Source organism: Peromyscus eremicus, chromosome 19 (assembly GCF_949786415.1).
Source record: "Peromyscus eremicus chromosome 19, PerEre_H2_v1, whole genome shotgun sequence".
NCBI classification, from domain to species: Eukaryota; Metazoa; Chordata; class Mammalia; order Rodentia; family Cricetidae; genus Peromyscus; species Peromyscus eremicus.
In genome coordinates this window covers 34,228,408-34,242,265 of record NC_081435.1, presented here as the reverse complement: position 1 = coordinate 34,242,265, position 13,858 = coordinate 34,228,408, and the positions used below count along the sequence as shown (strand labels likewise).

General features: G+C 44.9%; 1 protein-coding gene across 1 annotated transcript in view; it reads right to left on the bottom strand.

The window, feature by feature from the left end:
• The window catches only part of Kcnn2 (potassium calcium-activated channel subfamily N member 2), a 132,610-nt gene extending 119,565 nt beyond the window's left edge, over positions 1-13,045 (bottom strand). Inside the window, exons 1-2 of the mRNA XM_059246502.1 lie at positions 11,766-13,045; positions 11,069-11,164 (exon numbers count right to left, since the gene is read on the bottom strand). Coding sequence (XP_059102485.1) covers positions 11,069-11,164; positions 11,766-13,043 — 1,374 coding nt within the window. The 5' untranslated portion in view covers positions 13,044-13,045. The remainder of the gene's footprint in view (positions 1-11,068; positions 11,165-11,765) is intronic.
• Positions 13,046-13,858: the final 813 nt, after the last annotated feature.

Here is a 13,858-nt window from a genome sequence, read left to right as displayed (position 1 = left end):
TGAGGGCTTGTCTACATGTTGAAGTCTAAATTTCTCAAAGTTTAAGGCCCAATGTGTCCCATGAATTAAAAATCAAAGTCCAAGACTAAACCAACAAAAATGCATTGCTCAAAACCTGAGTCCAGCATAATAAACACTCAGTTGATTACTGTTTGCAGTGAATCCTGCTCCCTGGTTAAAAGTAAACCAGTCGTTGAAGAGGGTACATTTTGAGGCATCATAGGTCATGTTTCACTCACACACACACACACACACACACACACACACAATCTCACAATTCTTTCAGACCACTGGACTCCATGCACTCTTGTTACAGGTGGAGACACACTGTATAAAACTCTCACTAGATGTAAAGTCAGTGCAGGAACAGGGGGGCACTCAATTTAAATAACCTGTGGACCCACAGTGATTCCAGACCCAGGTACTACCAATTGCTGAAGTTTACATGTTTGCCTCGGGCTGTTTTCCACCTCTCTCCTTCCAGCAGGGGTTTAATGCCAGAATTTTCCATTATCCAAATTATTCCCTATGCTTACTTTTCAGCGTGCCTGCTTAACTCTTTTAAGTCACTAGGGTCCTAATTAGTGGTGAGGAAGATGGAGCCAGCTGTGAGGCCTGAAGGAGTTAACTAGGTGCAGAGAGAGCTCCAGGTGGAAGCCAAGCCAGAGGTGGGTATGAAGGAGTTAATTCATTGTAGAGAGAGCTCCAGGTGGAAGCCAAGCCAGAGGTGGGTCAGAACTGTTAGCCCCACTTGTTTACAGACAGGAAACCCCAACCTCAAAAGGCCCACTTGCTTTCTTCCTCAGAGGATTCACCAGCAGTCAGAATCTGCATGAAATCCATTAAAACAGTTGAAGTCCTTAATAATGTTCCTCACAGCCCAGTGGGGCAGGTACGCCATCATCCCCATTTCACAGACAAGGAAGCTCAACCCCAGAGAAATTCAGCAACTCGTCCAAGGTCACACAGCTAATTAGTGATAGAACCTGGAGGGAATCCAGACTGACTGGCTCCAGAGGCAGGACACAAAGCCAGGAGACTATGTTGCAAAAACAGTAAACAACCCAAAAGAGAGTCAAATGGTTCTGTTCAGCAGGCAAGTTTAATAAGAAAAATTTCAGAAATTATAGATTTTGGGGGGAGGGCTGGACTTATCTTCAGATAATGCTTTCACGTGATTTCTATGTAAACTTTAATTATTAAACAGGGATATTCTTCTCCTAAACTGTCAACTAATACTAAAAGCCAAGACTATGGAGGAATAAACAGTAGTTTCTAAGCTATAGAGAAGCAGTTCTCCCAGATTTACACAGCACAATACTCAAAAACTTTGCTGGTTCTCTGGGCCTGGACACAGACCATGCCAAGCTGGTGACTAAAGAAGTCATTAGTAAGTACTTCCAGTAATAAAAGGGGTGAAAGAAAGTTTGGAGAGGCCAATTTTACAAACCATCGCTGGTTGAAACTGCATACTTTAACTGGATAACTGCTCTCTTGATAGGTGATCCTTAGGAAATCACCAGAGAAACTCTGAGTCAGTTTATCTTCAAGGGATTGAGAAAAACTTAGTTTTTAAAAATGTGTTTGATCCTTTTTTAAGGATCCAAAAAATAAGGTAAAGATTCCCATTGATCACAGACATGTGACGGGGAGAAACACAGCTATGGAGCACATGTGCTGGCATAGAAATAGCAAGAAGAAACACATCAAAAGAACTTCTTTTATAGAGCTGCATAGCAAATACATACCCATCTACTCCATATGAGCCCAGTCTAACAGGAAAAACCATTACCTCTGGGGTGGTGGTATTTGTAGCCCATTTTATATTTTCCTATGCTTTACCATTTTCCAACATGAGTAGTTATTAATTTTATAGCCTGAAGGGAAAAAAAAGCCAATTTTTTTTTAAGAGAAAAGGCATTAGATCATGAAACATATGCTAATGCTTAAAATTAGAAGCAAATTACCCCTGTGTCCTTGGATATTGTTAATAGGCTGGACAGTCGTGACACTGCAGTTCACCTAAAATACGTAGCTTTTCAGCAAGAGGACAGACAGGTCCTTGTGATACTACTGTAGCAAAAGTAGAGAAACTGGGGTTGGTTAATAGTCAAAACACCCAGAGCTGGTGTTACCTAAAAGGCTGGACAAAACGTCACTGATGGCCAAGCATGTGATAAACAACAAAATGGGGCCTGATTCTAGGTCTTGGCTCTCTCATGCTGTGGGCATGGTTTCTAAAGGCACACACTTAAAACTTTCTGTCGGCCCAAAACTAGGAAAAAGGAGGTACATTTGTCAGGGGCAGGCATAGAATCTCACTAAGAACCACTGATCAGGACCCATTGCTTGCAACAGAACATAGCCCCAGTGTGGATACTGTAGTCAAGCAAACACCACACACCATCCACACACCATCCTTTCCAAACCTGAAGAAATGTGTGCCCCATGAACACCAGAATTCTGACTCAAACAATACTGACAAGCGGAGACATTGCCATGAAATCAACACGCTACTTAACAGCATCTGAAAATATAAAGCCAATCATTTCATCCAATAAATGATCTTCTAAGTGTCACTTGGTGACAGTTTCTGGGAAGCATGGCCATTTGAGACCAGTGACGGCTGAAATAAATGTGGTACTTTTTTTTTTTTTTTTTGTCATCCTGACTGGATCCATTGGGTCATTTCTGACCTCATTTACAGAAGAAGAAATTCACCAAAATGGTGTACATCCAGAAGAATGCGAACAGGGGCATTCAAAGCCTGATGAGGAATATTTAAAGAACAAAGCCAGGACTGGTTAACGGTGAGGACATTTAAAGGGACCCGAGCAATGTGTAAATGTGAAAGAATCAATTTATCCTGCTACACTGGAAATTACAGTTCACAGTACTTCAACTGCAAAGCAAGGTCAGCCATGACCTTCAACTTGCCAAATCTAAAAAGCTCTTCTGCTCTCCAATTAACGGACCTGAGCAATTCAACGTGGGGAGAAGTGCTTTTCTTCCAACACCCCCATCTCGCCCTCTTCCACCTCAAAGGCAGTGCCTTCTCTCTCTCTCTCTCCTTTATTTTTCTAGTGCCTCCTTTACTCAACCTCCAGATGTCAGAAAACGATCTGATCGCCTTGCAGCCCTCTTATTTCACTGTTCTTGCTCAGTGATTTCATCAATTCCTGTGAGCTTAAATAGTTTATGTTGATGATGCCTAAATTTAATTCCCAGTACAGATCTTTCTTCCAAACTTCAGATTCACATATATACATATATACATATGTATGTATATATATATATGTATGTATATATATATGTGTGTGTATATATATGATCAGTATAGTTTCAACTATATTACATTGATTCCATATCCTATCCTTCAACGTGAATCTTATTTTTTTAATTCCAGTACTGGGGTATGAACTCAAGGTTCTGTGGATGCCAGGCAAACAAACACTCTATTGCTGAGCTACATTACTGGTACAATCTTGTATTTTTGACACAGGTTATTGCTTCGTTGCCCAGGCAGGACTCAAACTTGTGATCCTCCTGCCTCAGCACCTGAGGTCCCAAAAGTGCACCACGAGGTCTAGCAAATCTTCCTTTTTCCACACCATGAACTCGACTGCTCTAGACAGAGTTCCAAGAGTGATCTCTACATCCAGACTTGCCCCTGCCTCAGATCCATGAATCTGAGTCTATTCTTTCAGTACAGGTCTGGAATGATCTCACATCTCCTCTCTACTACCATTACCCAAGGCCGGTGAACATCATTTCTCTCTAGGGCATAGCTTGCCAAGACTGCTATGCAGTCTCCGAGTCAGTGTAATGCCCTCAGTGTAAAGTAAAATAACCCTTCTGGAACATTACGTTAGAACACGAGTCGTCTCTAGTTTAAACACTTCAGTGACTTGAGAATTGTACTAAAAATCTTTCCCACGGCCTTGTGAGGGTTCCACAGCAGGTCCCTGTATCTTCTCAAACCTTGTTTGGTACCTTTCCATTGCAGCTTGGGCTACATTGATTTGCTTAGTACAGTAAACTCCACCTAGTTACTAGGGCTTTGCATGGGCTGCTACCACAGACTCTGTTGATACTGGCTACTTAACTTTTCCTCTATGCCTAGTTTAAATACCACCTCCTTGGAGAATCCCACTCATCCTTCTGTTTGTACATAGCATCTTTGGTCCCCAATTTTCCATCTCGGTCCTTTATATCCTCACCATGGTATTTGCCGGACTTCCAAGGATTTATTTTCTTTTTTCTATTTTTTCCCTTCTTCACTAGCTCTTAGGTCCAGAAAATGAACCTTTCCATATTATTTACCATTGCATTTGGAAAGCTCAAAGTTTTATTACTGTTGTTTTAAGTTTTCTTTGTTGTTGTTGTTTGCTTTTATATTTTGAGACAGGAGTTTTCTATGTATCCCAAAGTAGACTTAACATCACTATCTGGTCCAGGCTGGCCTTGAATTTACCAGTAATCTTCCCAACTGTGTCTTCTGAGTGCTGGGATAACAGATGTGTACCACCATGCTTGACAGGAAAACTTCAAAATATTGATCATGGACTGAATAAAACCGGACTTTATGAAGAAAATCCTCCGGAACCCCTTCCTTATTTTTAAAACTGTTGCTTAATGATGGAATAGACAACCTTCCAGGAAGGATGCTCACACAGGAACTGGCTAAACACTTTTATCAAGATGACATGAAGGACATTCTCATGCTGGGTACAATGCTGGACTAAAACGTGACTAAGGTCAGTCCCTTCTTGTTTTATCAACAGAATTCTTAAGGAAGTTTGGGTTGAGATATGGTTTAAAGTAATGAATAACATATTACTCCCTGACATGAAGAAATCCTCGCTAAAAGCATCCATATAAAACCATATTCTGACCAAACATGATTTCGCTGGCATTAAATCAATGCAGGCTTCCTTAGCCTGCTCTGACAAGTATGGTCTGGGACAATGACAGTCCTCAGTGTCCCTTCCTTCAAGCTACACACAAAGTGGCCCCAAAAAGGGACAGATGGTCAGGCCCAGCCACTAGCGGTAAACCTGAAGCTGTCTTCTCCATTCATTTGTGATGCTGCTCTGTAAACACACCAGGATCACATTATTTAGTGTCACACCCATTAATAATGCAGAGATCTTTACACAGGCGGGTGGAGAAAATTCGTCCTGAGTGATTTTGTTACTGCAGTATACACCTAGTCAAAAGGCTTCAGAGTGTCATTGCTACTGACAGGGAGGCTGTGGGCAATATAGAATCCGCCACTGAGCTGCTAATCACATGACGAAGCAAGGCAGCTTCCACCCCAGCAACTGTGGAGCCATATAGTCATCCTGTAGCTATAGCTTCCATCTACTTTATAGATACAACAGAACCTAAGGCCAATCTAAGATAATTTCTAACTTTTTAGTCTTCTTCACCTTCCCTAACCTCATTCAAAATTTTTAAAGTCAAACAATATAAATTTTCAAAATATTCATTTCTGACCACATCTTTACAATGATTATACAATTTCAGGGATACTATGTAATATACTGCCTGATGGATATAACAAAGTAGTTGCAAATAAGCCTGTGAGGTCCTTTCTAAACATTTTACCTATAAATATTTTGTTCAAGAAGATAATAAGCTTTTTAGTCCTTGAAAAGAAAAAAAAAACTAATAAAGTCTCTCTTATAACATCCAGGATTCAGCTTGTTGTGGAAGAATAATAACGTTCAAGAAAGCAGGGACAGAGGCACTGGTCTGTCTAAAGGGTTTTTTGGTGCCAAGGCTCAAACATGGGGTCTTGCCAATGCTGGGCACTGAGCTACACCTCTGGTCCTATCACTGAGTCAGCAATATTACTGCTAGAATATATCATTCTCATGCATATACATATATATTAAATATGCAATATATAAGAACAATATAGATAAGTTATTATAATAAATTATTAGAACATATTATATACTATATATAGTATATATTAATATGTATGTATATGTGTTAGAAAAAATTAGAAAACTTCAAATTATTCATCAGCACTCATCACAGGGCTGACAAAGAAATCCACAACACATCATAAAATAGGATATGATCCAGCTATTCAAGGAAAGAATGAGCCAGGTCACTAGGGACTGATGGGAAACACCTCCAAAGTGCATTAAGGATTAAAAACAAGCTGTATATGTATATAGCTACTTCTAAATATTTGATTTTGAAATCCAAAGGGGATGCGAAAGACACTTAAAAGTGGTTGCCTCTGAGAAACAGACTAAGTGTCCAAAGAATGTAACTTTTTTGGTTTTCTCTAAAGTCTTCTGTGCTGTTGGGATTATGTTTACTACTGGTATTTATTACTTTGTAAAAACAACAAGGACTACATGGGGTATTTTCCACATGGTCTAGGAGGATCTGCATGCTCCCTGTAGAAGTGGGAAAGCCAATGTCTCTCCTCCTTTACAGGGAGAACACCAGGCCTACCAGCCAGTGAGAAGGCAAGCCTCCCCTCCCCACCACCTCCCCCCACTGCCTGGGAGACGGGCAGGTCACTAAGACCCCATCCTCAGCAAGCCCTCCTCCTCTGCGGGGCCATGGTTCACAAGTGAAGAGAAATCTTAATTTCAATGTTTCCAGTTATAGAACTAGATCATTCATCTCTGAAAACCGAGATTGAAAGAGATGCAGAGAAATTCTATTATAAATGATCCAAAGAAAACTAAATGTTTCCCGAGTGCTACTTATCATGTAATTATATTACCAAAGGAAAAATCCTTTCCAATTTAAAGTACAGGACCTGTCAGTCTTCTGAATTCCGTAAGAACCAGAAAGACCATGTAGCACTCCAAGGGGCTTCCTTTCTCACTTTACAATCTTGTTTTGGCAAATCTAAAAAAATTCTAAACAACTCATTTTTATAATAAAGTTGCTGCCATGAGAAAAAATGGTAGGGAGATAAAGTTGAAAAGAGTAAATGAACTCTGTATTTGAACTTTCTTAAAGACTTTCATTTATATTTATTCTGTCAAAAAAAAAAAAAATATCTCCAGCCCTACTGCAGGGTGAGGACAAAGAAATGGCTCCAGAAATCATGCCTCTGCTCTTAACCTTGAGGCACAAGGAGGCAGCAAGTTGTTCATTTGGTATCACAACAAGTTTCCAATTGAATAAATCACAACCCTTATAGTCATTTGGACTTGTCAAAAGATGGTGATTGCATAAGCATATATTAAAGTTTGTTTATTTATATATTCACTTTATTCCTGCATTTCTTTTTCCTCTCTGGATTTGCTGATTGATGCAGAACGCAAAGCCAAATAGGCATTTGAAAAAGTCCAATATCTCCTGAGCTAGAGACCTTCCCCCATTCTGTTGGATTCTATATAAGCATTGCTGACAAATTAAAAAAAAAAATGAGGGTAATTTCATTTTTGGTTGTGAGGAGTGAAAGTAATTAGTGAAATGAACTATATAGGTAGCCCATGCATTGAGCTGTCTGTGGTACTGAAAAAATAACCCCAAAGCTGAATTGTACTGTGCTGGGTTCTTCTGATCTAAAGCCTCCCCATCACACTATTTTAATCCAAACACTTCCACCCATGAGTCACCTGAACCATTTTATGTTGCCACATCGTGTATAAACATTTTATCAAAGGTCACACTGAGTCTTGCTTTCCAAGGTTCTCCGTTGAAAATGTCAGGGCCTCCCCAGGCTTGATTAAGGGATTCTCGTGGACAGAACGTCAAGACATCAGCTAAACCACTTTTCCTGAATACAGTGGAAAAATACATCAAGCACCAGAAACTCACCCTGGCTACCTGTCACTATCTAATCACCATACTGATATGCCAAAAGTAAAAAATAAAAACTGTCATTTTTTTTATGACATGTTACATTCAAGGGCATGCCCCGAATGGCAGCACACCCCCTGTATTTGCCTGCTGCCTTACCTCAGAGATAAAACAATATATTTGGTATTCTTTATAATAAACCTTGAAGTGTCCATTAGCCTAAAAAATCTATACGAAAGAAATACACTTCCCATGGTGATACAAAAAACATTAAAAGAAGGGTACAACTACTAATTTTCCATGATGATCATAATTACATACACTGTTTCTTTGAGCTTCAGGGCAAAGTATTATGTTCTTTGGATAAATGAGCACTTTTTTCTGGTTCTTCTTGACTTCTAGCTCAGAGTTTCCACATATATTCGTTACTTTCCATTTTGTTAAAAAAATTTTAAGAACTTTAAAAAACATTTTACTTCTTAAATTATGTGTTTGTATGTGGGTATGTGCACATGAGTGTTAGTGCCAGAGGAGACCCAAGGCACTGAATTCCCCTGGAGCTGAAGTTACAGGCAGTTGTACACCATCAGATGTGGGTTCTGGGCACCCAACTCAGTTGTCTGCAAGAGCAGTATGTGCTCTTACCTGCTGAGCCAGCTCTCTGGCCCATTTTATTTAATTTTGAGGAAGCATTGTATAAGAATAGTGGAAGTGAAAACCCTCTTGATAAAATAATGAGCTTTTGTAAAAGCTGTATCCAACATAACCTGATATTATTACCTAAGTCTCTACCGTGTAGTAATCCTAGTAAACATGGCAGGTTTAACAGCAGCACATAGATCATAAATAAGCCCAACTTTAAATCTAGCATCCTGTGATGTTTGTGTCATGAACGGTAAATAAGCTTACTGCCTGTACTCTCCAGAGGGCCAATCCTTGTCCCCGCTTTCGTCCCTTATGCTGTACTATCTATCCAAAACAATTGAAACACACATTAGTAAACGAGGGCAATGTGTCAAGCATAATATAATCTGTTAAAATATTTTATATTTATTTGTGTCTATACATTTCTAGAGCTCTTACACCGTATCAAAATTCTAGGACACATAATTAATCTCAGGCAGATCCCCTTATAATGGAGTTATGGAAAAAAAAAAAACTCTCTATATAATTCTTTAGAAGTTCATGTTTTTTAAAAGACCCTCTGTTCTTCAGGATAACACAAGCAGCGCCCCAGCCCCACCCGGTGAATGCTTGTTTATTTAGCTGTGTGCTTTTGGGTGGAAGAGCCCACACTAGGAAAGCTTAAGATTCATAAAAGCCATAATTGACAAGGTCTCTCCTGCCATCATGAATTAAACAAAACCACTCCGTCCTCCAAGCAAAACATTCTAAGCCATTTAGTTCTTACAAACCTAGAAAAAAAACTCAAAGTAGCATTTTAAGCTCAATCCCGTTCATACATCAAATATGTGTGTTTAGAGGGGAAACAGATCAATTCCTCACTCTGTTTCAGGACTCTTGGCTAGCACCAGCAAGGCTCAGCAGGAAGAATGCTAGAGGAAGCGGAGAGGGCAACACCTGTTTTCAAGTTGGGCCTCTTACCTCCTGATCTAGCAAGCTACTCATTTCCTCTGACTGTCCCTGTCTGTAAACTAAGTCAAGAATCCTTTGTTATCTTCCACTCTTCAAGTAAAAATTACTTTTTTCTGTGAGGTCGAGGCCAGCCTAGTCTATAGAGCGAGATCAAGGACAGGCACCAAAACTACTCAGAGAAACCCTGTCTCGAAAAATACCAAAAAGACTCAGGCTTAAAGCACCACAGAAGACATTTGGAAGAATCTCAAAATCCCACCATCGTGAAGACTGCACTAAAGACGACCCTATATACTGTCCTAATATTAAAATTCAGCCCCACGTGCCTTAGTATATCATTTCTCACTCCAAATACTCTGGTTTTACCCTCATTCTCTAAACTCATCCCTTCAAAAAACACACTTGTCAAAGTTTTAACAAACAAGGAAGCAAAATGAAGTCTTTTTTCCTCTTCTCTTGGAGTTAGAGTTCTCTTTATTCTGTTTGGACAGTCATTAACATTGAATTCTTCAGCCCAGCATGGTGGCACACCTTTGTTCTCAGAACTAGGGAGGTAGAAATAGGTGGATCTCTGTGAGTTCGAGGCCATCCTGGTCTACAAAGTGAGTTCCAAGACAGCTAGGGCTACACAGAGAAACCCTGTCTACACACACACACACACACACACACACACACACACACACAAAAAAAAAATCCAAACCCAAACCAAACCAAGAGATTGAATTCTTCTATCCTTACTGTGCATTGAGTAATTACTAATTTGAAAATAATTTAAATTAACATTAAACTGCCTGACAAATGCATACAATATTTTATGTTCAAAGGCAGCCTAAATATGTAGGTTTCCTAGTCCTACCAATGACCAAGGATGGCTCAAAAATATTCTTATAAATTCCAAGCTTGAAAATATCAATCTAATTTTTGAATTCCCTAGTTACTTAAGGCCCCAAACTTTAATACGTGTTTGTGTGTTAACTATGGGCTAGAGAAAACAACTGAGACTTTTTTTTTTTTTTTTGGAGTGGGTTCTATCAACAGCAGTCAGCTGGAACAGAGAGCAAAGCAAATATTTTCTTGTTGTAAGAGCTCATGAGGGCAGGGGTCTTAACCTTCAAGTGACATTTAAAATACAATGATTGCAGCTAATGATCAACTAGATTAGTTAGTTATATACACTTTATGAAGTAAATAAGCTGCTGTAAAGTGTGTTAGAGAAAAGGGGTGGTGTTTTTCACATGTTGATATAGGCTAGTGATACCGTGAACTTATTTTCTTCTATTATAATTATAGGCAATACCGATATGCAAGGCCTCCCCTAATGACTTACTCATTAAGAAAAGATGTGTCAATGAAGAACACACATTGCCACACAGGTTCAGGATAGTGTGTATCTCTCCTTTAAAAACATGTGACTAGTGGAAGGGGATCGACCCAAAGAAGTTGGGGAAAATCTTGAGACTCTACCAAATGCGTCTGCGTGTGTATATGCTGTGTTGGTGTTTTGTTTTTTTAACTTTCTGAGAGAGCAGGTCCTCCTGACATAACACTGCATGTGTCTCCTCTAACCTCAAGCAAGGACATAGCGGCTGGCTTGGGAAAGGCCCCTGCTGCCCTGCTTCCCTCTCCCCTACACTGTTTGCAAGGCTTTGGGTCATTTAAAAAAAAAATAGCCGGGAGCCTGTGTTACCTGTATTTCCCTGGCGTGGTACACGATGATCAGACCGAGCAGGATGATCGTGGAGAGACTGATAAGGCATTTCAGAGCTAAGGAATACAGCGACGCCTGCAATACAGTTAGATGGAACACTTTAAGAGAGAAGCACTTTCAAGCACCTTCCAGGCCATGAGAGTCAGTTCCGAGCACGTGGACCTGAACTCATTGCAGGGGACGCAGGTGCGGGGGTGGGGGGCAATCTGTCTTAGCTCTGGGATGCAAATTATTTGGCCTCAAAGCCAAGGGAGAGGAGCCAGGTGCAAGGGAAAACTCCGAGCTTGGCGGCGGGGTCATCACCATCAAGGACTAAAACAAGGCACCTGGCTCGCTAAAGGCTAGAGAAGTTCCTCCGGAGTTTAAGCACTTCAGGTTTGCAGGTGCCTCCGAAACTTGAGCACCAGGAGAGGAACACGCACGCTTTCTCTACCGACTCCAGGAGCCACGTATTAACACACCTGGATGCGGTGGACACTCATAACCCTGAGAACTTTCCTCTCCTGCTTGCTCAGCTGACTATGGGGTGTGCGTCCTAGCTGCTTCTGCTGCTCCAGGAGGCACTCTGATGATCTTGGGGACACTTGCGACCCTGCAGGCAAAGGGTTCCCGCCGGCGCCTATCCCAACCACCTGGCTCCCGCTCCGGGAGGGTACTTAGGGGCTGAAGCCCATACCTTGTCGTAGGCGCCCCACGACAGCTCGGTCTCGATGACCATGACCACGATGCCGAACATGCCGAAGATGAGCGCGTAGTCGCTGAGCCGCTTGCGCTTCTCAAACAGGGCGCGCCGGTGGCCCAGCTTGTAGCCGATGTTCTGGTTCTTCTTCTTGCTGGACTTGGTGCCGCTGCTGCTGCCATGCCCGCTGCCTCCGCCGCCGCCGCCGCCGCCGCCTCCGGTGCTGCCTCCGCCGCCGGTTCCGTAGAGCGCCAGGTTGTTGGAATTGTTGTGCTCCGGCTTAGACACCACGATCTCCGGGGCTGAGGAAGAGGCGGCGGCGGCAGCAGACGGGGAGGACGCGCCACCACCTCCTCCTACGACGGACGCGGGGGGCTGCAGGGGCTGAGCCTCGGAGTCCATCTCGTGCAGGTTCCGGCGGGACGAGCTCAAGTTGCTGAGCGGACGCATGACGCCCCCGTTGTACCTGCAGCTGCTCATGGCTATTTCGGTGAAGGGGTTGCTCTCGCGGCGCGCCTGGGGTTGGTGATGCTGGTGGTGCGCCGGGTGCGGGTGGTGGTGGTGGTGCGAGAGCGGGGGCCCGGAGCCCAGGCTGCCCAGGCTGCCTGTGGGGCTGGCGGCGGGCTGCAGGCTGTGGCACTGGTGGTACTGGGAGGCGGACGCGGGCTGCTGCGCGTACTGCTGCCGGAGCGCACTGGCATGGCTGGACGGCGTCAGCTCGCTCACATTGAGCTGGCTGCCCCGGCGCGACGAGCAGCAGCAGCAGCACGAAGAGCCCGACAGCGGCGAGGAGGTGCGGGTCCGGAAGGCGCCGCCGGGCGAGGAGGTGCGGAGCAGCAGGGACAGGTTATCCCCCGCCCCCGCCCCCGCCGCTGGGGCACCGGAGGAGGCGCAGCTGTTGCACCGGAGGCATGGGCTGCTGCCACCGCTGCCCGGCTGCTGGTGTGCGAGGTGCGGGTGGTGGTGAGGGTGCGGGAGGGGCGCGAAGGGCGCGCACGGCTTGTCCTGGCTCTGTTGCTGCTGCTGGCAATGCAGGTGTGAGGAGCGCGGCGGTGGCGGCGGCTGCTCTGGGAAGAAGCCGCGCTGGAACTGCAATGGGGTTTCCATGTCAGGGCTGTTAAAGCTGCAGGGAGACCAGGCGGTGGTGCACCCTGCGCAATGCGTTATGGTCGGGAGCGGGGACTCCTGCTGCTGGTGCGAGGAAGGGCCCATGCCGGCTCCGGTAGAATCCAGGCGGCGAGTCCGATTGGTTGGGCGCACCAAAACAATGGGCATGACATCACCTGCGGGGACCGAGACTGAGTTTGCGGCGCGCGCGGCTTCGGGGAGCATGTGTGTGAGAGAGGTTGGGAGGGGAGCCTGCAGAATGAATATCCCGGGGGGCGCAGGCCCGCTCTGGCCCGGGGTGAGGACACTCGAGGGCAGGGGTTCCACCTGCGGATCGCGCGCGTCCGGGACCATGGTTGGGAAGACTGAGCTCCCCCACGCATAGCGGCGGGCTGCAGAGGTGGGAGCGAGAGCGGTGCCTCTCGCTCTACTGTCACGGCCCCCTGACTGGTGCGGGACACGCTAGCCCGAATGACCTGCCTGGGGCACTGCAGCTCTGGTCATGGGGCAGGCGCCAGGACGGTGCGAAACCCGAGCCACTCTCCCGCCCTCTCGCCTTGTAGGGCCGCAAGAGAGCACCTGCTCGCCCCACTCCCTCTCCCCCGATCATCCTGCCGAGAGTGGGCTGCAGGCTGCCGGCCAAGGAACTGCGGGGGCAAGGCTTTGGGTAGCGGGGAAAGAAGTTTGGCGACTGCCTATGCGAATGTATCAGCGTTGGAAGCAAGCCAGCGCCGGATACCCGGCTTGGCCTCTGAGGGATCATATCCGACCCCTTGCAGGGATCTGTCCCTGCCGCCCAGCTCCCCAAGTCCCAGAATTGGGACTGGCAGCGCGGCCGCTCTTAGAGGAGAGCGTTGCGGCGCGGGTAGGGTTAACCTCGCGACGCCCGGGCAGGGGGAGGAGGGGGCGGGGCCGGAGGAGGGGATCCCCGGCGTCCGGGGAGGAGCCCGCTCGGGTTTCCCGGGTCCCCCTGGCGGGGGCGG